The sequence below is a fragment of the Arvicola amphibius genome, chromosome 4, assembly GCF_903992535.2.
Source record: "Arvicola amphibius chromosome 4, mArvAmp1.2, whole genome shotgun sequence".
In the NCBI taxonomy this organism is placed as follows: domain Eukaryota; kingdom Metazoa; phylum Chordata; class Mammalia; order Rodentia; family Cricetidae; genus Arvicola; species Arvicola amphibius.
Window position 1 is genome coordinate 111,759,806 of NC_052050.1, and position 23,954 is coordinate 111,783,759.

Consider the following 23,954-nt stretch of genomic DNA (forward strand, 5'->3'; position numbering starts at 1 on the left):
CTGAGAGAGGTTTAACTGAAGTAGACAGCACATCTGATGTGGGTGGTACCGGCCATGGACTGTGGTCTTGGAGAATGCCATCTGAATGCCAGTATCCCGTCTCTCTGCCTCCTGAACTGCCCGGCGTGAATAAAGCCCCTGCCACCATGCCGTCTGCAACATGACGGACTGTATCCTCGAGCTACTACCCAAATAAATCTTTTCTCCCCTGAGTCCCGTGATTCACACACAGGGCCAGAGTCTTTTGTGGCTTGGCTAATTGCACAGCTGGGAAAGGGGTGGAGCTAGATGAGGTGAAGTTAGGCTTTGTGTTGGTACTGGGGAAGGGTGAGAAGTTGGAGGAGGACAGAATCCTGGTAGGTCAGAAGAGTTGGGGTTTGGACCAGATCTTCTGGCAGTGTTATTCACTGATGATTTCTGAGAAACCAAGATAAGATCCAGGATTTGGAAGGGAGGAGCTGTCAGAGCTCTCAGAGGCCTGCTCTCTACAGCACTTGAATTCCACTTTTCTCCGGTACAGGTGGAGGGGTGTTGGTTTAAAACACCAGTGTGGTCAAAATCAAGCAGTGGGTGCTTACACGTTGTTTACTGTGTGCTACACATGGATGGATGTAGGTGGAGACAAAGAAGTAGAGGATGCTGCTGGTACCTTTTTTTTTTTTCCATTTTGAGACAAAGTCTCACTTTGTAGCCTTGGCTGGTCTGAAACTTTGTAGATCAGGCTGGCCTCTTACTTAACAGAGGTGTCTTTGCCTTTGTCTCCCAAGTACTGGCTGGGATCAAAAGCCTTTGTTACCTGCTCAGCTTTTTTTATTTATTTATTTTTCCATGAGACAATTCTTATGTGTCTCTGGTCTCCTTGAACTCACTATGCAGCTAAGGATGACTAACTCCTCCTCATCCTCTGCCTGTACCTTCCAAGTAAGTACTAGAGCCACAGGCGTGTACTTTGTATCTAGTTCAGAACTTCTATTGAGAAATTTACACTACCATCTTTTTAGAGATTAAAGAATTGTAACGAGGCTGGGCGGTGATGGTGCACACCTTTAATTCCAGTACTCGGGAAGCAGAGGCAGGCGGATTTCTGTGAGTTCGAGGCCAGCCTGGTCTACAAGAGTTAGTTCCAGGACAGGCTCCCAAGCTACAGAGATACCCTGTCTTGGAAAAAAACAAACAAACAAACAAACAAAAAAAAAACAAAAAAAAAACAGAAAAAGAAAGAAATTGTAGCAAAAGGACAGCATCTTTAAAAGAAATTAAAGAAATAGAGTTTATTTCTAGAATATTTAATTCTACCTGAGCTTATAAAATTTGTACTGATTGTTACTGGAGTGTGGGAGGTGGGCTGGCAGTCTCTTAGCTTTATTTAGAAGGAATATAATTTTGACCATCAAATGATATTTTGGGGGTGGAAAGTATTCTGTAAGGATAACCTGTGATTTGCCTTGGTGTCTTACATTGTCCCTGCATACTTAGTTATTCACCAGTAGTGTGGTTTTTATGTTATGGAACAAGACCAGAACCCTGGCATCTCTCTCTTCAAGGAGTGATTGTTATTCTCCTCCCCCACTTGCCCCCAGGACTGACACAGCATGAAGCCAGCCTCCTCCTAGGATTCTGGGATCAATGTTACAGTTGAACTGTGGCAATTCCTGTGTGGTTGTTCATACTTTGTTACTGAGAAGCCAAGGCAAGTGGATAGAGCAGTGAAGTCCAGCAAGGCTGCCGTGCTGTTCATTGCTTTCTCTCAGTATTTTTAATGAGATTTTAGAGAAATCATGTAGGCTGTGACTATTTCCGTCCTAGTATTGTTTTTATATGGTAGGATGTTCTCAGGACCTTTTTTTTTTTTTTTTGGTTTTGTGCACTACCGTGGAATATGAGGTCTTTCTTGAAGGGCAGAACAGTCAGGAAGCCCTTTTGGTTCTTCCAGATGTATTTGTGTAAGAAAGATTAAGAGACAGCCTGGAGTACGGGCAGAATTAACCAGCAGTATTCTGTGGGGTCTCATAAGCACTGGTGGTTGATTTCTTTTTAATGGGCTTTATTGAGCAGGGAGAGGATCATTAAACTCCTCTAGAATGTGAAGAATGGACAGTTGAACATGGCTTCTCCAAGACAGCACTCCTTCTGCCCTCCCTCTTTCTGGGGTGCTGGAAACCCACGAGGCATGAATTACCTACTGCACTGCCTGAATTTGCCCTTGGTAGCCTCAAAGCCAGAAGTCAGACACTCTTACCTCACCTCCTTCTGTTTAGAGCCTCTCTTGCCCCATCTCTCCAGCCCACAGCCCACAGATTTATTTGTTTAAGTGTGTATATGTGTACCTGTGTGAGTTTATGTGCACTACATGCATGGAGTTGCCTGCAGAGGCCAGAAGAGAGCATTAGATCTCTGGAACTGAAGTTGCAGACAGTTGGGAGTGCTTGATGTGGGTGGGTGTTTGGGATAGAACCCAACAGCAGTAAGCCACTAGGTTCTCTTAACTGCTGAGCCATCTTTCCAGCACCCCACTCCCCTTTAGAGACACGGTTTTGCTGTGGCCAGGCTGGTCTGGAAGTCTTTAGTTGTTGAAGCCATGCTGCTCCGGCCTCAGTTTCCTGAGTTCTGGGTTTACAGGGCTGAAGTGCTATCTGTATTTCACCATGTTTTAAAAACAAGCTTGTAGCAAGGTGTCCTGTGTGCAGGCTCTCGCCTGTAGCGAGCCTCTCCCTCACCACAGTCCAACTCTGCCCTCTCTCCCAGCTTTGCGCCCCCCCCTCCGCCCCCAGAGGCTGTAGCCTCTGCTCCTCACCTTTCCCATGCTTTTCCTTCTCCAGTATTTCCTTCCATTCTATTCAGAAATAAATTGTCTTCTACTTAAGAGTGGACAAGTGTTTTTGCAAGTCCACGAATCTGAAGACATCCCTTCCCTGCAGACATGGAGTTCATGCTTCCCCATGGTCTCATCATGGCTGTGCTAATTTTTCACTGTCTGAAGTCTATCTGAAAGGAATGATAGATTCTCTATTCTGGGACCCATTACTAGTTTCAAGCAGTCTCTAAATCGTTGGCTGTGACTGGCTCTCCTCTGAGTTCCCCAATGGACTGTTGCCTCCTCCTGTGTGTTTGAAAGTCTCAGGAGGTGTAAATCTCTTGAGGGGGTGAGGACCTCAGAGCTTTTAGCACACTGCCTAGTCCCTGTGTTTTTCTTACGTTTAGCTGCGGCAGGAATTCACAGATGTCACCTGCCAGCATGGCTCTAAGAAGAAAGGGGAAGATAATGGTGACATGTATTGTACATGTTTGCCTGTTCTTTGAGAACACTGACATTTTAGCCAGAGTGTATCTGCCTGTCAAGTAATGGACATTGTCGGTTTAGATTTAGTTACATCTGACTAATTGAAATCACTGGGAACCCTGACCAGGGTCTCAGTGTGGCTGTGCTAATTTTTCACTGTCTGAAATCTACCTGAAAGGAATGATAGATTCTGTATTCTGGGACCCATTACTGTGACCAGCTTTCCTCTATAAGTCCCCTGGTGGACTGTCGCACTGGCTGTGACCAGCTTTCCTCTAAGTCCCTGGTGGGCTGTCACATTGGCTTTGACCAGCTTCCCTCTAAGTCCCCTGGTGGACTGTCACATTGACTATGACCAGCTTTCCTCTTAAATCCCTTGGTGGACTGTCGCATTGCCTGTAACTGGCTTCCCTCTAAGTCCCTGGTGGAACTTGAGGCTGGGGAAATAGTTCAGTCAGTCAAGTGCCAAGGATGGAAGTCTGACCCTATAGCCCATATAAAAAAGCCAGCATTGTGCTGTGTGCTTGTAATCATAGTGCTTGGGATGTGTAGACAGGTGGGTCTCTGGGGCTCACTGACTAGCCAGCCTGATCTACTTGATCTACTCCAGGCCATCGAGAGATCTGTCTTTCAGAACAAATGTGAATTGCACCAGAATGACACTCAAGGCTGCCCTCTGGCCTGTACACATACATATGAATACACCGATGGACACACACACTCACACACACTGATGCAGAGGTGTGCACAACTGCAGCACCACATGCAGGCATAAACAACAAACAGCTCACCTCCCTACTCCGCTTCCCTAGTGCCCATAGCCAGGGCCATGTCCTGAGCAGGAACTCACTCTGTCCCACTGGCTCCTTCCCGTCCTGACCAGTTTTTCACTTCCTTGTGCTCTTGTTTCTCAGACACCTGACACTGCTGTCTGGTGTGGAAACTCTGCAGACTTTGGGGGGCATGAATTCTGACAGCTTTTCTTAACAGCCTAGCACCTCAGGGGTCTTTCTACCTCGTTCCCTGTGGCAGGAGGTGCCTCCAGATTTTCCCTGGCACCTGAGAGAGAAGGGACAGACTCTTGTCGTTTTTCTGCTGCCCCTGTGTCTAGTCACAAGTAATTTTTTTCTTGTGACAACTAATTATTTTTGATATCTCCCTTTGGATGGTATTTTAAGCCACACTGCATTTTAAAGGCAGTGATAGGTTTTCTGCTCTTAGGACTTAATCCATGTTATAGCACAACACCAAGTGATGTCTTAATATATTCAGCCAGCTTTCATCATTTTCAAAGTTTTTCTTTCTTTTTTCCTAAGAAAGACCAATGTTTTTGATATTGTTTCATTTAGTACAGTGGTTCTGAACATTCCTCTGCTACCCTTTAAACAGTTCTTCATGGTATGGTGACTTCAACCATAAAACTATTTTCATTGCTACCTTATAACTATAATTTTGCTACTGTTTATGAATCATAATATAAATATCTAATATTTGACCCCTATGTAGTGGTGACCCTCAAGGTTGAGAACCACTGATTTAGATGATTAAGTTCCCCGCCCAGTGTTGTTTGCATTTTGTATAAGGTCTGTAATCTCCGTAGTCTCTCTCTGGGTTTGACTTGTTCTCTGAAGTGTTTTCCTTGTTGGGTTTGGCCTCTTTTTTCTAGATACTACAGGCTTTCTCTCTGGTACAATCTCTGTTTTTGTCTCTTTGTATCTTATATTTTGAGGCCAGGTCTGGCTGTATTGGCCGTTCACTGACCTTGAAATCCCCCTGCCTCCACCCAGGTGCTGGTGTCACAGGTGTGAGTCACCGTGCAGGCACTCCTGGGTTTTTTTTTTTTTTTTTTTTTGATCATGATCTATTTCCTTGTGTGCCTCCCCACTGACCTGTAAAGTCCTTGCTGTCATGACATTGTCCTTCTTGTGGTAAGCTGACAGCCTGTGTATCTAGTAGGCACCCTTGGAATGCCTGAGGGATGAATGGATGCAGTTTATGGTCAATAACAACTTTATTTCATTATTTTGAAGTCCTTTTCTATCTGCAGTCTATTTTCTTATTAGATTTCAAATAATAGGAACATAAGCCCGGAAGTTGAAAAGACAGAGCTTGAGCTACTAAAAATGTCTTATTTTTATTGCCAGACTTTCCATTTTCAGTTCTCCCCACATCCAAGCCACCTGGCCTGAAAGAAAGCACCTTTCAGAAGAGGCGAGGGTGCAGGACTGTGGAGATGGGTGGCTCAGCATGAAGAGTGTTTGCAAGCCTTGCAGAAGAGCGCCTTGGGTCCCGCGCCCACATAGGCAGTTCACAGCTGCTTGGACTCCGGGTCTGACACCTTCTGGGGCACCTGCACATCCATGGCACATACTCACACAGACTCACACAGATACGTACACACACACAAGTACACCTACCCACAGGAGGTATACATTCTCACAGACAGAGACACACATGGGGCATGCTCTCGGACACATGCACACATGAGGTATATACGTACATGCACATACACAGCACAAAGAGTGAAAATGAAGAAAAGAGGCCAAGGTGATGAGCTGTGAACGCTGATGTCCAGTTAGGGCCCACTCAGCAGTACTGACAAAAGTTTGGTCAGGTCTTTGTTTTAAAATATGTTATTGCTTGACACAAAAGGACAAAAAAAAAAAAACAGGTCTAAAAGCAAGTGTGTCCAAGATTTCTAATGAGGCCCTCAGACTTCCCGCAACCTCACCCTGGGTGTGCCTGTGTAATATTTTGTTAATGTTTTAGCCTTATTAGTTAACTGACATCAGCTAATAAGGCAATGAGGCCAAGCTCATTATGTAGCAACCAGCAGGTGTTATGCTAGGAGGTTTGGATCAATGAGTAATTGTAATTGAAGCCGAGCGTAATTAATTATGTGGTTTTTGAGGTATTCAAGTGTAATGCTACTAAAGATCCATCTTTAAATGAGCTCAGGAGGAGGAATTGCTGACACAAGGAAAACAAGATGCCTTTGGCCTGCGTTTGACTGGAGTCCAGATTCCCTGCTCACTATAGAAAAGCCAGGTTGGCCCCATTATGATGAGACCCTGTCACCCTGCTGACCCTCCAACTCCCCCACTCATATCCATCCTTTCTGTCCATTCTCCTCGGGCCGCAGGTCCCCCCTGTCCCTTGCTGAGGGTCTTCTTTCCACCAGGCAGACTGTTGTTATGTTGGGATTGTCTTGCTCCTTCCTGATGGAGCTGACTCTTGTTTGGTTACTTACAGGCAGCCTCATTATGTTGCCCAAGAGGCTGGTCTGAAGCTTGTCATCCTCCTGCCTCAGCTTCCTGAGTGTTGGGATTCCAGATGTAAGCTACCCTGCCCAGTGTCCCCTGGTAGTGTTTTCCACTCAGTCGGTCAAGCCCGTGCTTTTGCTGGGTGCCTGAAGGACAGAGATTCTCTCGAAGTGCTTTGCTGAGTTAATGGATAAACTTTATTTACTTTCCTTGTACATATTTGTAGAGATGGTCCAGCTGAGCCTTTTATCGACCGTATGTAACACTTCAGAACTTCTTGACGAGGTGTGGTGAAGTACACCTGTAACCCTAGAAGGAAGGCAGCCAAATCAGGATCATTAAGAGTTCAGGGTCTGCCTGGGCTTTATAGAGATTTTGGTTCCAACCTGGGCTACATAAAAGTTCAAGACCACTTGCTTTTGTTCAAGCTTTAACTAAGTAAGTACCCTACTTAGGTGGTTGTATGGTTGAAATAAGGTGCTGGGCTCAGCCTCTCTGGGTTTGAATAATGATATCAGTTCCGAGGGAGTGGGGGTGAGTCTGTAGACGGGTTATCCTGTGTGTGCCTGGGGCTGAGGCTTGACCTCTAATTCTCATACATACTATGTAGTTCCAGGGGTCGGGGGGAGGCTGTAGACAGGTTAGCCTGTGTGTGCCTGGGGCTGAGGCTTGACCCCTAGTTCTCATACATACTATGTAGCACTTTATCACTGTTCACTTTTAATCCTGGTTTCCTCAGCTGTACATTTTGGGGAATCTGTATGGTAACTACCTCACTGTGTGAAATGGACCGTGCAGGGAAGGTGCCCATGCCTCTATTCATGTTGGTTTACCCGTGAACCCTGGCACTCAGAATACAGAGGTTTTAATCCTCTGTGCTGGTGGTAGACTTTGCCATTGTCTGCCTGATCCAGAGGAATTCCAAATGAGTGCCATTAATGATTCTAATAGCAGAGCTTCCCGATGCCTCATTCGGTGTCTGTGAGCCCTTAAGTCAGAGCCACCCACAAGCCACCCTTCCGTCTAAATGGCACAGCAGGCTCATCAAGAATTAGGCCGTGGAACGCTGTCATATTTGGAGCTGGCTTGCTCCTTTTTTCTCCTAGTTTCTCCCATGCTAAGGAGAAAATAAGTGACAGCAGACTTCTCAAAGTTTTGGTGTGAGCCCCGCAGAAGCTTGTTCATAAGCAAGTGAAAACCTGCAAAGATTTGCTTACGCGCCTAAGAAGACGCTGCTTGTGAGGCGACAGGAAATTAACAGTAGGCTCTTTTGAAGGAAAGAGGGAGCAGCATTGAGAGTGAAGTTTAAACTGTGTACTTTAGACACAAGTTCAGTGCTCACGTGTTTGTGGATAGGATGTGTGTGTGTACCACATCTATTCCCGTCCTTCACACCACGAGTGCCAACAAGGTGTGTTTGGGCTTCGAATCCTTCCTGCTGGCTTTGTCAGTAACTTATGTTTATTTGCTTTTTTATTTGGTTTTGTTTTATGTGGTGTGTGTGTGTGTGTGTGTGTTTCCTGACACAGGGTTTCTCTGTAACAGCACTCACTGGCTTTTAGAACTTGCTTTGTAGACCAAGCTGGCCTCGAACTCACAGAGATCTGCCTGCCTTTTCCTCTGAGTGCTGGGCTTATAGGTGTGCACCACCACTTCCCAGTTGAGTAACTTTTTTAGTTACCCAGAGAGTGTAGTATCATGTAAGCACCAAAACAACGCTCACCGCACATTTTAAAGTAAACTAGAGCGGCTGTTTCAGAAGTGTAAGTGTGATTTTGATAGCTGATGAATTTAAGATTACAAACTGCTTTTCGGTCTTTTCAGTTACTAGTAATACAGTTTGGCCTTGGGGACTAATACTCCGTACAGAGGTAAAATGGTCCAGGTTAAACTTTGCATGCCCAAATGCTTTCTGAGTAGCCAGTGTAACTGAAAATAATTTCATCCCTGTATGGGAACCCAGGGTCAGGTCCAGTATCCTTTTTAGCTTGGCTGGCAGGAGGGGCGTACTTGGCCAGGTAGCTCGTTCTCCCCATGCTGCACCAGTGCGTTCTTACTGAGCTGTGCCTGCTCCAGAGAGCCTTGTCGCTCTTCCTCCCCAGATCTCTGTGACAAGGGCAGGCCCCTCCAGAGTGGACCTTTATTCAGCATACTGTTTTCTGTGTCTTTACGTTTATGGATTCTGTTGGGAGGGAAGGGATCCTCTTAAAAACAGACCTAAAAGTTTTTTTTTCCAGCAACAAATTTGAATAGAATGTTGAAGAATTTTATTATCGGAGGCATTTACATTTTCTTTTTTTCCCCGGGAACAGTCAGAATTTGCTGTGTGACGTCACAATTGTGGCAGAAGACATGGAAATCCCCGCTCATAGAGTGGTGCTGGCGGCCTGCAGCCCTTACTTCCACGCCATGTTTACAGGTACGAGATGGTTCAGAGCTGGGGCTTTTCCAACCTTACCTTTCTTTTCAGCACTTTGGTTTTACAAAATGGAGAATTATAAAGGAAGGGCCTCCATCCATGCGAATCCATTCAAACACACATGGACTTACCGCGCTTAGTTGGGTGTGCCGGACCCTGCCACTTCAAGTTTATATCACATATATCCCGCAGTTTGCCTTCCTGCCATTTACAGCAGCATTTTGGGGCCTTTGAGTTATTATTGGTCGGTTTATTTTGTATATGTGAAAGGAAGGGCATTTTTACTATTTTGTATTTTTCCCAAATGGCTTTCCCATTTGCTTTATTATGTATTTATAGTGTTGTCTTAAGATCCCTTATTTTGGAAATCTGAAATAAAGGTTAGTGTATCCGCAAGCTTCGACTTTGCTTTGGCATGGATAAAAACGTATACAGAGCTGTTGGCTCTTTTGGAAAAGAACTAATGTATGTCAGTTATGCTTGAAGCCTCATTAGAAAACAAAACAGAAAACAGCATAGAGCTGGACGTGGAGCTCAGTGGTACAGCACTTAGTATGCACAGACCCTGGGTTCAGTCCTCAGCACAGCCTGGGTAAAGGGAGAGAAGGAGAGGAGAAGGGAGGAGAGGGGAGGGGAAGTGGGAGAGAAATGGATATTTCTTACAAAGGACACCTAAAATTGTGGATAGATTAAAAACTGAAAATTTCTTGTATATACACATGTTCCTGTAAAGTTTGACTTAAAAATTAGGCAAATATTGATTAAGAATAAAATGGGATAATGATAACATGCTATAATAGAATAGCCAGCATCACTATTTTTGTGCTTAGGAGGTATTCAATAACATGGGTGACATGGACATCAGTAGAGAGATGATTCATTCTCCAGCTGTGACCAAAACAGGATGCCTCTGAGAACAGTGTCTAGTCTAAAACTTAAGAATTCTATTTCTAGAAATTTCCACTTAATATTCTTAATCAGTGTTGACCAACTGCAACTGCAAAAACTGATAAGGGGCGAATAAGTTGTAACAATGTACAAAGAAATACATTATCTGATCCTTGAGTTTAGTCTTAGTGTCTTGGTACACCAAAAAGAGTGTACATGGTAGGTATGTCAAAAGGTAGGCATATAAAATTGTGCACACTGTAAACAGAATCTGTACTTTCATTTCCTGGCTGCCCAGACCCAAATAACTACACAGAAACTGTATTAACTGCAACACTGTTTGGTCAGTGGCTCAGGCATGTTGCTAGATAGCTCTTACATGTTAACACATTTCTGTTAATGTACGTATCGCCACGAGGCTGTGGTTTACCAGTAATGTTTTGGCATCTTTCTCCTTCGGCAGCTACATGGCATAGCTACATGGCATCTGCCTGATTCCACCATCTTTCCTCCTCTATCTCCGCTGCTTGGATTTCCCATCTGGCTTTACTCTGCTAAGCCATTAGCCAAAACAGCTTTGTTCATCAACCAATAAAAGCAACACATATATAGAAGGAAATCCCACAGCAGCACACCTTCAATCCCAGCAGGCAGAGGCAGGTGGATCTCTGCCCTTTGAGGCCAGCCTGGTCTTCATGGCAAGTTCTAGGACAGTCAGGGCTATGTGGAGAGACCCTGTCTGGGGAAAAATGTTCATGGCTTAGAGACTATTGAGTATTTTCTGTGCCTAACATATTCCAGGTACATCAGGAAAGATATAAGCAGCATAACTGTGCTTCCTGTTCTAGTGGCTTACCATGCAGCTAGAGAGACAGAGGGACCTAATTTAAATGTAGAAACATGGTGCTGTCCAGTGATCCTGGTAGTGGGACAGCATTGAGAGGACATACCCAGAGATTGCAGTGGGGTGGGCCAGGTAGAGGGAGTGGGCTCAGGGAAAGCACTGTAGGACTTAGCAGTGGAGGAGACCAGAGTCCTGTTGCTTTGCTCCTTCTGAGCAGAGTTTAGTCTTCATGAATGGAGGAAGGACAGCAGATGGGTTGTGAGCCAGGTCAGGGAAGTGCTGGAGGGTGCTGCCAGTCAGGGCCGTGAAACGTCAATGCTAACGAGGTCAGGATGGGCACATTTCCATGTGCCGACTTTCACTTTGGTCTCTCGCCTTATACTGTATTTATTATCTTGGATGTCATTCTGGAGAGGGGCTTGGCTTATGAGAGTGCTTCTCTGGAATGTTGGTCTCGCAGTCCTGCAGTGAAGGCCTGTGCCCTCTGTGTGGCCAACCTTCAGGGGCCACAACCTTGTGGAGACAGTTGGGTCTTTGGAGACTGGCTTGAATAATCTGGGCTTCACTTTTCCCATCTGGACAATAGGGTGATAATATCGCTCACATTCTGCATCTTTGTAAAGATTGGATGAGGTCATATATGTGAATGTCTTAGCACGTCTTTTGGCTCAGTCTAGCTGGGTGTGGTGATGCACACCTACAGCAATCCCAGCTACTGGAAGGTGGAGGCAGGAGAACATGATTTCATGGTCATCTGTTGTGTACTTAGTGAATTGGAGGCAAGCCTGAGATGCAGGAGATCTTTTTAAAAAACAAAAAAAAAGTGTGTGTGTGTGTGTGTGTGTGTGTGTTGTGCTTACAGTAACTAAAGAAGTGGTCATGGATTTGAGAAGGAATGAGAGGAACAGAAAAGTACTTAATAATATGGAGGATAGGGTGGAAATGATGCAAATATAGTATTTATGTATAAAATTCTCAAAGATAATTTTTAAAAAGTTAAACCCAATCCAAAAATCCAAGAGTAACTGCCCAGTTCATACTGGAGTAAGTATCACGGTTGTGTTAAACTAAATTTTATTATATTGTATAAGAGTGGGAGAGTGAGCAAACCTTAGGCTAGACAGCTACAGCTTTTCCCTTTGAAAACCTATTAGTAGATATCTAAATTGTCCAAGAGAGCGAGCTTCACTGTGACATTTCATACATGCACATGTGACACTTCACACACGCTTTTACCCTCTGATGCCTTTTAATCTCCTGTCCCACAGCTCCTCATGACTTCTGTAGTTATTTCCTTCATTGCCTCTTTCTTTCCTCCCTCACTCCCCTACTTCTTCCCTTTCTTTCCTCCCCCACTCCCCCACTTCTTCCCTTTCTTTCCTCCCTCACTCCCCCACTTCTTTCCTTTCTTTGGAGACCGTGTCTCCCATAGCACAATCTGGCTTTGAACCATGGAGCTGAGGATTCATAAACATTTTCTTTGATGATTTTTTATTCTCTATAGAGTCACAAAAATATAGCTATTAACTTAGCCCTGCCAGGGATGCCCAGTAGCATAGGCTTGCAGCCCCAGCCGCGTGAGAGCCAGTGTCTAGGAGTTTGAGATCGTGTGGCCAACACAGCAAGACTCTGTCTTGAGGGGTAAACATTTGTATTTACTTAGTTTTTTTTTATTTATGGGTATGTGTGTGAACCTTTGGTGAGCTTTTGTACACCAGATGTGTAGAGGAGTTTGCGCGGCCAGAAGAGCAGCTAACATCCCCTGGAGCTGAAGTTATGGATGCCCTGGCATGGGTGCTAGGACCCTAATCCTGTCCTGAACAAAAGCAGTGAGCACTCTTAACCACGGAGCCCTCTCTCCAGTCCAGGCCCTTATTTTCTTTTCTTTTTTCTTTTTTTTTTTGGCTTTTCGAGACAGGGTTTCTCTGTGGCTTTGGAGCCTGTAGACCATGCTGGTCTCAAACTCACAGAGATCCTCCTGCCTCTGCCTCCTGAGTGCTGGGATTAAAGGCGTGCACCACCATCACCCGGCTCAGGCCCTTATTTTCAATCTCCCATAAATTGTAGGTGAAAATTTCTTTTGAACTATAGGATATAAAAAAGACTTCTGTTCCTCCTTGTAGTTTTAAGTATTGAATAGAGAAAGAAGGTGATAAATAATTCCACTATGTAGTTTCAGGTTTTCATCTTGTGAAGTCTGCGACTATTTAGAACCAGGCCAGGTGGTTAACTATGACTTGAGAAAGAACATAGCAAATTGGGTTCTTTGTTTTAGACTGTTTGTTAGAAATGTGGTCTTTAAAACATTTTTATTTGACAAACACATTTAGTTTCATTTGGTGATACAGCTTAAAATTCTCCTTTTAAAAAGATTTTTTTTAAAATAAAAGTTATGTGTGTGTTCATCTGTATGTGTGCACATGAATGCAGCTATCCTTGGAGGTCAGAGGTCAGGGGTATCGACTCCACCTAAAGCTAGAGCTACAAGCAGTTGTGAACAGCCTGATGTCAATGCTGGAACTCTAACTTGGGTCCTCTGGAACACTGACAGGTGTTCTAACCACTGAGCAATCTCCCCAGCCCCACAGGTTAAAATTCTTAAGAAATACTGAATAGTATGTACTTTTTTGGGGAGTATGAACTTTTGTGTTTTTGTTTGTTTGTTTTGTTTTGTTTTTCAAGACAGTGTTTCTTTGTATAGCCTTGGTTGTTTTGAAGTCAGTCTGTAGACTACAGTGTCCTGGAACTCGCAGAGATCCGCCTGCCTCTGCCTCCCAAGTGCTGGGATTAAAGTGTGTGCCATTATCTGCTAGTGGGAGTGTGTCCTTTTTGATAACTTCCTGTACCGTAGTAACTATAAATTAGCCAAAACTTAAGAAAGGTAAACATACATTATTAGTGAGTGATTATAGAATGTAAACATTGAAAGTTATACGTATGGCTCTATTTGTCTAAGATTCGTACTTTCCTACATCAAGTAATTGAGCATCTTCCTTTCGCTGGATATTGTCATACGATTTGAGGGCCATGGAGATGAACTCCTGTTGTTGAGATCGAGATGGGAGAAGAGGCTAATTTAGGAAGTGAATAAACTTGTTGAGGAAAGAGCGCTCTGCTGTTCATGGCTGCTGGGAAGAAAATGAAATAGGAAGCTGCATGCAGAGAGCCTAAGTGAGAAAGCCTGGGGCTTCAGGAGGCCGGAATACCACTCGAGCTGGGCCGAGCAGTAAGGAGGAGGCTGGGCGTTGGGCACAGCTGATCTGTAGCCTGAGAACCTTATTAGGAACCTACTTCCTTTGTCTCTATTGTTACCATCAATGAATACCTCCACGCTGGTCCTCTGGAATGCAAAATGTCTATAATAGTAGACCCAGCTTTTTGGAGAAGGAGGGACGTTGTCTCCTGTCCCTGCTCTTTTATGAGCCAATAAGTCTTTGCCACAAGTTATCCTAACGAGACTAAAGCTATAAGTACATGGATTTACCATGTTTGTCTTAGGCTCCTGAAGAACTAAGGTGACATGTTCATCCATGACCGTTACAGTGCGTGACTGGTGTGGCCTCTGGAGTCACCTGGCCAGGCTGACATTCCTAGCAGCTTCATTGTAACCCAAACTGAGAGAACAGAAGTCAGTGACGAGTGCTGTCAATGGCGAGTGGGACTTGAAGAGTGGTAGAACTCTTCAATTAAATGTGATTTTCAGTTTGCTCTTAATTTCTTTTCTGTCATTGATTTTTTTTTTACATTCTCAGTGTAATCAGCTCCAGTGTTATGTTTTTATTCAAGTCCCCCTAAATTATAAATAAAATTGAAATTAGAATAATGGACTTCTTTTTTTTTTGTAGTAGATTATAGAGTTTGTCCTAAACCTACTCTCCTTTTTCTTTCTATATTTTCTTTGTTTATTTTTTAAAAAGTATTTTTAATTGAAATAGAGTTATATTATTTTCTTCCCCCCCCCTTCCTCCCTCCAAACCCTCCCAGGTACTTTGCTTCCAACTGTCCCCACATTGACCCACTGATGAAGGGACTCCTTCTGGGGAGAGGCTAATTCTGCTTCTCTCAGCAGTCATCCGTTGTCTTTAGTTCTTGTCTGGTAGGTACCCACAGGAATTCCCCCTTCCATCTTAACCCGCCCATTGATATTGCCATTGTTCTGGCCTTGTTATAGCCATTCCCAGAGAGACTTTTTCACCGCAGCCTTCTTGGTATTCTGGCTCTTCTGTGATGTTCCCTGAGCTGTAGATGGAGGAGCTGTGATGTAGCTGTATCTGTTAGGACCAGGCTCCTTGTGATCTGTTAATCTCCGCCTTGTGTCTAGTTGTGGTTTTCTGTGATGGTCTCCATTTGTTTTAGAGAGACTTCTTTGATGAGGGGGTGGTAGCTGCATGTATCCAGGAGAGGTGGTTCACGCGTGTAGGTTTTATTTTTGTTTTTAGTTATGTGTGCATGTGTATCTATGTGTGGCTTTGTGCACATGAGTTCAGTGCCCATGGAGACCAGATGGGGCATTGGAGCCTCTGGATCTGAAGTTGTAGATAGTGTTAAGTTATCAGCGTGGGTGCTAGGAACCGAATTCCACGTCCTTTGAAAAAACAGTATGTATGTGCTCCTACCCTCTGAACCATCCCATCCATTCACTTTTAATAAATCAAGTAGATGACGTGTTACTTAGCGATGGGTTACTTAATTCAGCTTGCAGTGTAGAGTGTATCCTTGATAGCTATTGGGTGGCTGAAGTCCTTCTCACAACTCATGATCAAGATGAACATAAATATTTTTATGCATGCTTCGTTTTTAGTTGGCATGCTTTCTCTCATTTAGTTATTAATTCATGCAACTGGTATTGGATTTTTATCAGGCATTGTGGAGTATAGAACTAAGAGCCTTCATCTGTGCCATTAGGAAGCCCCCAAAGAACTGGAGAGAGAGAGTTGGTTCTGGCAGAGTGGACATGCATGAGGTCTCCAAGTGTATCTAGGGCAAGAACCCAGGCCAGCTGTGGGCCCCCAGCAGATAATGCATTTTGAAGAGGTTCCAGTGAAATCCTGAAGGATGTGTGGAGATTGGCCTGGGGAATAGGGGTGTGGAGCCCAGGAATAGGGGTGTGGAGCCCAGTAGGACAGAGTTCAGCACAGGTATCAAGGTAAGAAGTTGTTTGGTCTGTGTAGAAAACTACGAACAGTTCCCTACTGGCATATATTATGGTGGAAAGTGAGTGAGAGCGTATATGGGGTTAAGTTGGTGAATTGGAGGCTGGCTATAAAAGGATTTGCACACTTGGTCAAGAAGCAGTGGACCGATTTTCAACATGGTAGTCCTATGTGTCAGAAAAGTGCCCGAGCAAGGTTAATCATTGGACAGTTGTCAAGTTTGGTCCCCAGTATCTATGGTGGGGTCACACTACTGTCTGTAACTCCAGCTCTAGGGAATCCCAAATCCTCTGAGACTCCTAGGACACCTGTACTTCTGTGCACACACCTACACACAGACCCATGTACATACAATTGGACAAAAGGGGGGTGGGTACTACAGAGCTCTCGCAGAGATGATCGGGCTCCCGTGATACAATGATGAGTAGGGGATAAAGAGGTGGGAGGAGGAATTGTAGGTCTAATTAAGGTCAGTTCGTTCTGCAGGCTCTGGTGAAAGATGGATTGGTGGATAATGAAAAGAGAACAGTGTAAGGTGGCTTAGGTGTTTAGCACGAGCATCTGTGTGGCAATCTTAATAGAGTTCCTGAGTTAATCTTATAAACTTGGTCCATCGAGAGTGTACAAAACTAGAAGTGATCTAGGAAGAGCTGTGGAGTGCCATTAGATAGCTCCCCTGCCCCTGAAGATTTATTTTCTGTGTAAGTGCTTGCCTGCATCTCTGTATGTGTATCCCATGCATGCTTGGTGCTCATGGAGGCCAGGAGAAGCTGTTGGATTCTCCGGAACTGGGGTTCCAAGACCGTGAGCTCCCATGTGGGAGCTAGGAACTGAACCCAGGTCTCTGTAAGAGCAGGAGGTGCACCTGCCTGCGAGTACGTCAGTGTGGACCCATGTGTACTGTGGTGTGTGAGCGGAGTTGGTTCTCTTCTTCTATGTGGGCCCCAGGTATCCAACTCAGGTCACCGGTAAGCCGCTTATCCACTGAGCCATCTTGGTAATGGCTTATAAAATTCGTTACCAAACATAAATCTCAGAAAGCCATACTGTTTAAACATACACTCTATAAATGTGGTAAAGGATGGTAACTAAGATACCGTGTAACACCTAGGATGGAGTGTGAGTAGCTTTTGCTTTTCTTCCCTATAGTTTGATTGTTGGAATTTTTAATCTACTAATGCATTTGGTGGCAAGCTTTTTGTTTTTGCTACTTTTTTTGTAAGTTAAGATGAATAAAATAAAGATTAAGACATTTTAAAAGCAATATATAATTGAGGTTGATGTTAGAAACAGATGAATTTTCTGGGGAGACAATCTTTAAAACTGACATGTAAGGAAGAGATATGATTTAGCACAGGGCCTCTATAATAGTAAAAACCACCTGGCATAGAACTATTTTTTTTAGTCATATACATAAATTAAGAGATTTGATTGTGTCTAAGGCTTTTATCTAAACTAGTTCCTGCTGAAATCCGGGAACTAGGCATGTGACTTTACACTTACATTGCTCCAGGGCACTGTGGATGAAGCAAGGTGTTTACTGCTGAAGGCATTTATCCGAAATTGTATTTGGAGGAGCAGTGGAGAAATTGCTTAGTTGGTAAAATGCTTGCCCCTAACCTATATCGAAAAGCAAAAGTAGATGGTAAGAGCCAGAGGTAGGTAGGACAAGAGCAAAAAAGTGAGCCCTCGCCCCTGAGAAGCTGTAAACAGTTCATGAATTCTAAAGGGCACAAGATGGCGTCAGTCAACATTCTAACTCTGCAGGAAGTGAGCCCTCACCCCTAACTGTGAAGCTGTGGACAGTCTATGAATTCCGAAGGAGGGAGAGTCAGTTATCTTTATGGGTGTGCCCTTGTGTACACTCAGAAGTTATGGACAGCATAAATTGGAGTCCATGTGTTAATTAAGTTTAAATAAAAAAGAAAAGAAAAAAGAAGACAGGAGGTTGCCAGTAGGCAGGTAAGCATGGATCTGGGAAGAGTTAAGGGGAAGAGTTGTAGGCAAATATGTTCAGAATGCTTTGCGGGCTGGAGAGGTGGCTCAGTGGTTAAGAGCACTGGCTGCTCTTCTAGAGGACCAGATTCAGCTCCTAGCACTCACATGGCAGCTCACAACCAACCGGCTGTAACTCGGGTTCTGGGGCTCCAACACTGTTCTGACCTCTTGATAGCATCAGGCATGGTCTTGGTGCAAAAACTTATATACAGGCAAAACACCTATACACATAAAATAAATACATAAATTAAATGGAAAAAGTACCATTGTATGAAATTCTCCAATAATTAATAAAAACATTCTTTTAAAAACTAGACTTGGCGGTTCATGTTTACAGTCTCTCCTGGAAAGGTGGAGGCAGGTAGCCAGTCAGCTTAGGATAACGGGTGAGCTGCAGGCCAACAACAGGCCCTGTTTCAAAGATGGTGGCATTCCTAAGATACCCAGGAATGCCAGGAATGATATTTGAGGTTGTGGTCTAGTCTAGACACACACACACACACACACACACACACACACACACACAGAACTATAATTAGGAATCAATATCTTAACTTTTGACACTGTGCCTTCAGATTATATAAACCCTAGCAATCCATGAGACAGGGAAAGGAGGGGGCATAGAGGAAGGCGTTATATATGCAGTTGAATTGATTTTCTGTATTCCTCCTTTCCTTTTAAAGGCGGGGGCACAGAAGCAGTCCTGTTCCCTTCTCTTGAAACGTCCTCTTCTGTGGCACAGATAGATGTTTTCCCCTCGGGGAGTGACAGGGCACTCTTTGAGGTAGTTCCGCTCTGAGAAGAGCAGCTTCTGTTGGAGCTCTTGTCAGGCCGTCTCCAGGGGGGCATGCAGTGAGATGTCTGTGTCAGTTGCTGTTGCTGTTAGTATCCCCTCTCCCCCCCCCCCGTGCCCCCCCAGGGCTTCTGTTTGCAAAGGAGTCTTGTAAAATCGCCTTCCTGATAGTTTATGGCACCAGCAGCACACAGTGTCTCAAACAGAACCAAGCCTGTTTATTAATGTGAGATGCAGGGTTCAAGTGAAGGTGGCGGGTGTGGCACAGCTTCCCAGGCTTTCACCCCTAAACCCTAGTGAATTCTAGAACAAGATTCTTCTGCTGAGGGCCATTCCTTCTTGGGCTCGCCTTTTAGAACTGGAGAAGGAGACTCTCCTTGCCAGACAGGCACTCCACAGTTACACCTTTAGCCCTTTTCTACCTTTTATTTTGAGTCAGGGTCTTACTAAATTGCCCAGACTGGCCTTGAACTCACTGTCACTCAGGCGGGCCTTGGCCTTGTGGTCTTGCTCCAGTCCCCTGAGTGGCTGGTCACATGCCTGTACCACCAGGCCTGGCTAGTTAACCTTCTCCATTTAACTGTTTGTATCTCTCTGTGTTCTAGGCTGTTACATGGTGCCCTGTTGCTCACACAAAGTAGCATGTGCTGGTGTTGAATGGACTTGAGGATTAGTTACTGCAGATGGCAAGTAGGGGCTGAACTTAGGTGACTTCTGTAAGAACCCTCTGACTAACCTCAGCAGTTTGTGTAGTTGGCTTTGCACTGTGCTCCTGCATGAGGGTTGTGGCTCCTTACAGAAAGCCTGAGTCTCCAGGCCCTGGGCAGGTGTCTGTGTGCTCTTGGAAAGAATGATGCTAAGTAAGTCCTTTTCACCATGTGGTCTTTACCATCAGCCAAGGATGGCAGCATCGTTACTGTTACAGATGGAATTACAAATCCATAAGGAGGGAGCTGGAGAGAGGACTCTGCAGTTAAGGTTGTGAAGTTTTTCTAAAGGACCTGAGGTCAGGTCACACCACCCTCATTGGCTGGCTCAGCTCCAGGGGATCTTATGCTCAGATTCATACACACACATACATGCACACACACGTGCACACACACACACACATACTAATTAATCAAACAAACAAATAAAATCAAAGTCATAGAAAAATAAAAATAAAACCCCAGCCTTTAGTCCTAGCATTTGAGAGGTGGCTCTCTGAGTTTCAGACCAGTCTGGTCTACATAGTGAGTGTCAGAACAGCCAGGGCTACACAGAGAAACCCTGTTGCAAACCAAACCAAACCAAAACATACCAGACCAAACCAAACCAAACTAAAACAACAACAAAAACCCCAACAGAAAGGAATCTATCACGGACCCTGTTTGGCCGCATGGGCAGCACTGAATCCTGGAGCTGGGTGCAGGGCACCCTCAATCTTGCAATGTTATCGTCAGGCTCGAACGCCAAGCTGAAGTAATTTATGGTTTGCTCAGGACACCTTTGTTGGGGGGGGCGGTGGCTGAGGACTGCAGCAGTGGCAGATCCTGTTGCGTGCCTACTCGCATGAGTGGCAGGAATATGGATCAGCCTGTCTTGGTGTTGATATTTTCACAGCAGCCTCCCGTTGTAACTTTACTTCATGCCTTGGTGTTTTAGGTGAGATGAGCGAAAGCCGAGCTAAGAGAGTTCGAATAAAGGAGGTCGACGGCTGGACCCTGAGGATGCTAATTGATTATGTTTACACCGCAGAAATTCAGGTCACAGAAGAAAATGTGCAGGTAAAAGCAGACGCTCTACGCCGCTTAGCTCTTTATGTGTGCAGTTTTTCTAATCCAAAGCTACATTCCCACACAGCGTACAGTTCGTGCCAAAAGTAATGAGATTCATTGTTGGAATTTTATTTCAGAGGGACACTGGGGATGATTGTGTCTTTTTAATGGTGTTTCTGATTCCGGTACCTTTTCTGTCTTTGCAGATCTGAGACACATCCTTTCTCTCTCTGAGTAATGCTCTCTCCTTTGTGACAACACTGTCACATTCTTTATAGCTCCTGCTTCATGCTGCCCACAGTTTTTCTTTATTCCTTTGAAGGGTAAAGTCTACAAAGGATGTTTTTGACTAGCAACATTCATTAACTCTTTATTGTTTGAGCATTCTCTTTAAATAATTCTAGAATTTAGCCAAAAATTGATGTAGCACCTATTTTCCAAAGAGAACAAATGTTTTATGGACGGTAAATAAATGTTTAAATGCTTTAAGAGGCAAGGAAGAACGTTGCAGAAAAAAGGAACATTTCTTTTTAAATGGTCTTATGCTAATTTGAATATGAATGGCCTCCACAGGCTCACATGTGTGAATGCTTGGTCTCCAGGAAGTGGAACTATTTGAAAGGATTAGAAGGATTAAGAGGTATCGCCTTGTTGGAGGAAGTGTGTCACTGGGGGTGGACTTTGAGGGACCCAGTGGCTCTCCTGAGGATCAGGATGTAGGTCTCAGATACTGCTCCAGCACCATGTCTGCCTTTATGTCCTCCCTGCCAGGCTGATAATGGACTAAACCTCTGAACCTGTAACAAGCCCCAGTTCAATGGTTTCTTTTATAAGTTGCTATGGTCATGGTGCCTCTTCACAGCAGTAGAACAGTGACTAGGACAGTCTCGTTCCTGTGACTGTTCCGCACATATCCATTTCCTCTTCCTGAGAAGGTTGGCTGCTGTTCTCTGTCTGAGACAGCATCTTTCAGCCATGTGTTGGTTCAAGTACATGATAAGCATGCATAGAATTTAAATTTTGAGTATGTTTAGTCTGTATTTGGCAACTTTGCCTTTTTTTTTTTTTCTCAGCAGAATGGCTTGTTTTGTGTGGTACACCCTCTGGTAATGGGTGTGCACGATGCTCCCCTTTGGTGGATTGCTGAAGCTAGTGGCCATCGCAATATTTGCGGGCAAGAATTCCACAGGCTGGACTCCTGAAAGTGGAATGGGTTGAGCAAAGAATACGTGCATCTTTTAATTCCTGGTGGCTACACCCTACCAACATTTAAATGTTTATATTTAGTTCATTCGGGCGGGATGCTGTGTTTTAAGGACAACAAAGAGATCTTAGAACCACGTGTGTGTTTGAGCCCTTGTGATCCCTGGAGCTGGACTTACAGGTGCTTGTCAACTACTCGACATGCATATCGAGAACCAGACTTTGGTTTTCTGGAAGAACAGCAAGCACTTTTCCTGCCAAGCCATCTCTCCAGCACTTAGAACCAAACTAAGAAACAGTTTGTAAATTCTGCTCGTACAAGTAAGATATGGGTTTCATAGTTAGTTTATGCCTCTGACTGGCCAAAATGTTCTACCTTGTGTTTGAATGGAGGCTGGAGAGCTGCTACTGTGGCATGCCACATGCTGTCTGCTTACTGTAAATGTTAGCAGGCAGAAGCTGAGCCTCCTGGAAGGCCTTTGAACTATTCTCATTACAGACTTGACTTGGACAGCTCACTTAGGAGGGAAATGTTTGAAAACCCACAGTCCGTTTTGGAGTTGTGACTAAGGGTGATTGGTGATTGGATCCTATACCTAATGATCCAAGTTTTTTTTTTTTTTTTAAATTTGTGAGGGGGAATGCATGCTATGGTATACATATAGAGATCAGAGGACAGCCTTGAGTGTCATTTCTTGCCTTCCACCTTGTTAGAAGCAGGGTGTCTTTGTTGTTCAACACTATGCCAGGTTAACTGGCCAGCAAGCTTTCAGGGGTTCTCCGGTCTCTGTCTCCAGTCTTGCTGTAGAACTTAGACATTACAGATACATCCTACTGTACCTGGCTTTATTTGGGCTCTGTGGATTTGAACTCAAGTCTTTATGCTTGCATAGCAACCACTTTACCCACTACCCCATCGTCAAAACCTTGAGTGAACATTTGTTTTAGTGTGGACAAGTATGTTGGCATTATGCCAGGAAGGGAGAGTCAGTTGCAATTTGTTATCTCCTTCTAGACTTTTGTACTCAAACTATTTTTGGGAGTACCTTGGCTTTATTTTATCTATCTTATCTATCTGTCTGTCTGTCTGTCTGTCTGTCTGTCTGTCTTTCTGTCTGTCTGTCTGTCTGTCTGTCTGCCTATCATCTATCTACCTACCTATCTATCAATCTATCATCTATCTATCTATCTATCTATCTATTATCATCTATCTACCTACCTACCTACCTACCTATCTATCTACCTACCTACCTACCTATCCATCCATCCATCCATCCATCCATCCATCATCTATCTATCTATTTAGACAGGGTTTCTCAGTAGCTATGGAACCAGTCCTGGAACTCACTCTGTAGACCTGGCTGATCTCAAACTCACAGAGATCCACCTGTCTCTGCCTCCCAAGTGCTGGGATTAAAGGTGTGTGCCACCACTGCCCGGCTTTGTTGTGCTTTTTATTCATCGATGTGCGTAAGTGTCTTAAGCTGTCCACCTACCTAGAAAATGGGCTACAGGTTTCTTTGGCACATAGTGGCCACATGGAGGGAAATTGCTACTACAGATGTGCAGATCTGAGAGTTTAAACAGTAAGTTCTGTCCTTCCTATAGTTTGCAGCAATTTTTACAATGGGAACATTACCTGTTTGGAGTGAGGGCATCTCTCTCAGGTTTCTTTTAGTAACTGTCACACTCCAGACTTAATATATTAGTCACAGCCTTGGAGCAAAGCTCGTTGCTTGTATACATTGCTTAGCCCTCGCAGAAGTACATTCTAATAGTTGCACTGGGCAGCCTTGTTCTATTCCTTAGCTTTCCTTTAGAGGGGGAGGAGTGCTTCTCTAGTTTAGGGATACCCTGACTTAAAAGAATCCTCATTTTGTAGTCCAGTGAAAAGCCCATGTTTTGAAAAGACATTTGGAACGTTCTGTAATGAGTGTTTTTCAGTGAACACTAGAGTAAGGCTATAGAGATGAATAAGTATCAAACTTCCATTTATTCTTTCATTTTTTTCTTTTTTTCTTTTGGTTTTTTGAGACAGAGTTTCTCTATGTAACAGTCCTGGCTGTCCAGGAACTCAGTCTGTAGACCAGGCTGGCTCAGGCCTACCTCTGCTTCCCAGTGCTGGGATTCAAAGCGTGCGCCACCACTGCCCGGCCTCTTTACTCTTTTTGATCATCTTTGTCAGTTTGTTCTTTGTTTAAAGTAGTGGAGGTGTCTGGTGACTTCAGGAAAGTTATGCTGAAGTCTTCAGTGGTTACCTGGTAACACCAAGCTGCCCTGAGTACTTTTTTTTTTCTAGTGTGCACGGTGGGGACAGAACATTGTAGGATGCAGATATTTGCCGTTGTTGCTTGAT

At 44.3% G+C, this 23,954-nt stretch overlaps 1 protein-coding gene across 2 annotated transcripts in view; it reads left to right on the plus strand.

The window, feature by feature from the left end:
* Positions 1–23,954, plus strand: part of Klhl2 (kelch like family member 2) — a 109,558-nt gene that overhangs the window by 17,272 nt on the left and 68,332 nt on the right. Inside the window, exons 1-3 of one of the 2 annotated variants that reach the window (XM_038326991.2) lie at positions 6,963–6,981; positions 8,856–8,962; positions 20,283–20,404. In XM_038326991.2, coding sequence (XP_038182919.1) covers positions 8,896–8,962; positions 20,283–20,404 — 189 coding nt within the window. In that variant the 5' untranslated portion in view covers positions 6,963–6,981; positions 8,856–8,895. Of the gene's footprint in view, positions 1–6,962; positions 6,982–8,855; positions 8,963–20,282; positions 20,405–23,954 lie in introns of those variants that run through there. The other variant, XM_038326990.2, reaches the window with a different exon arrangement.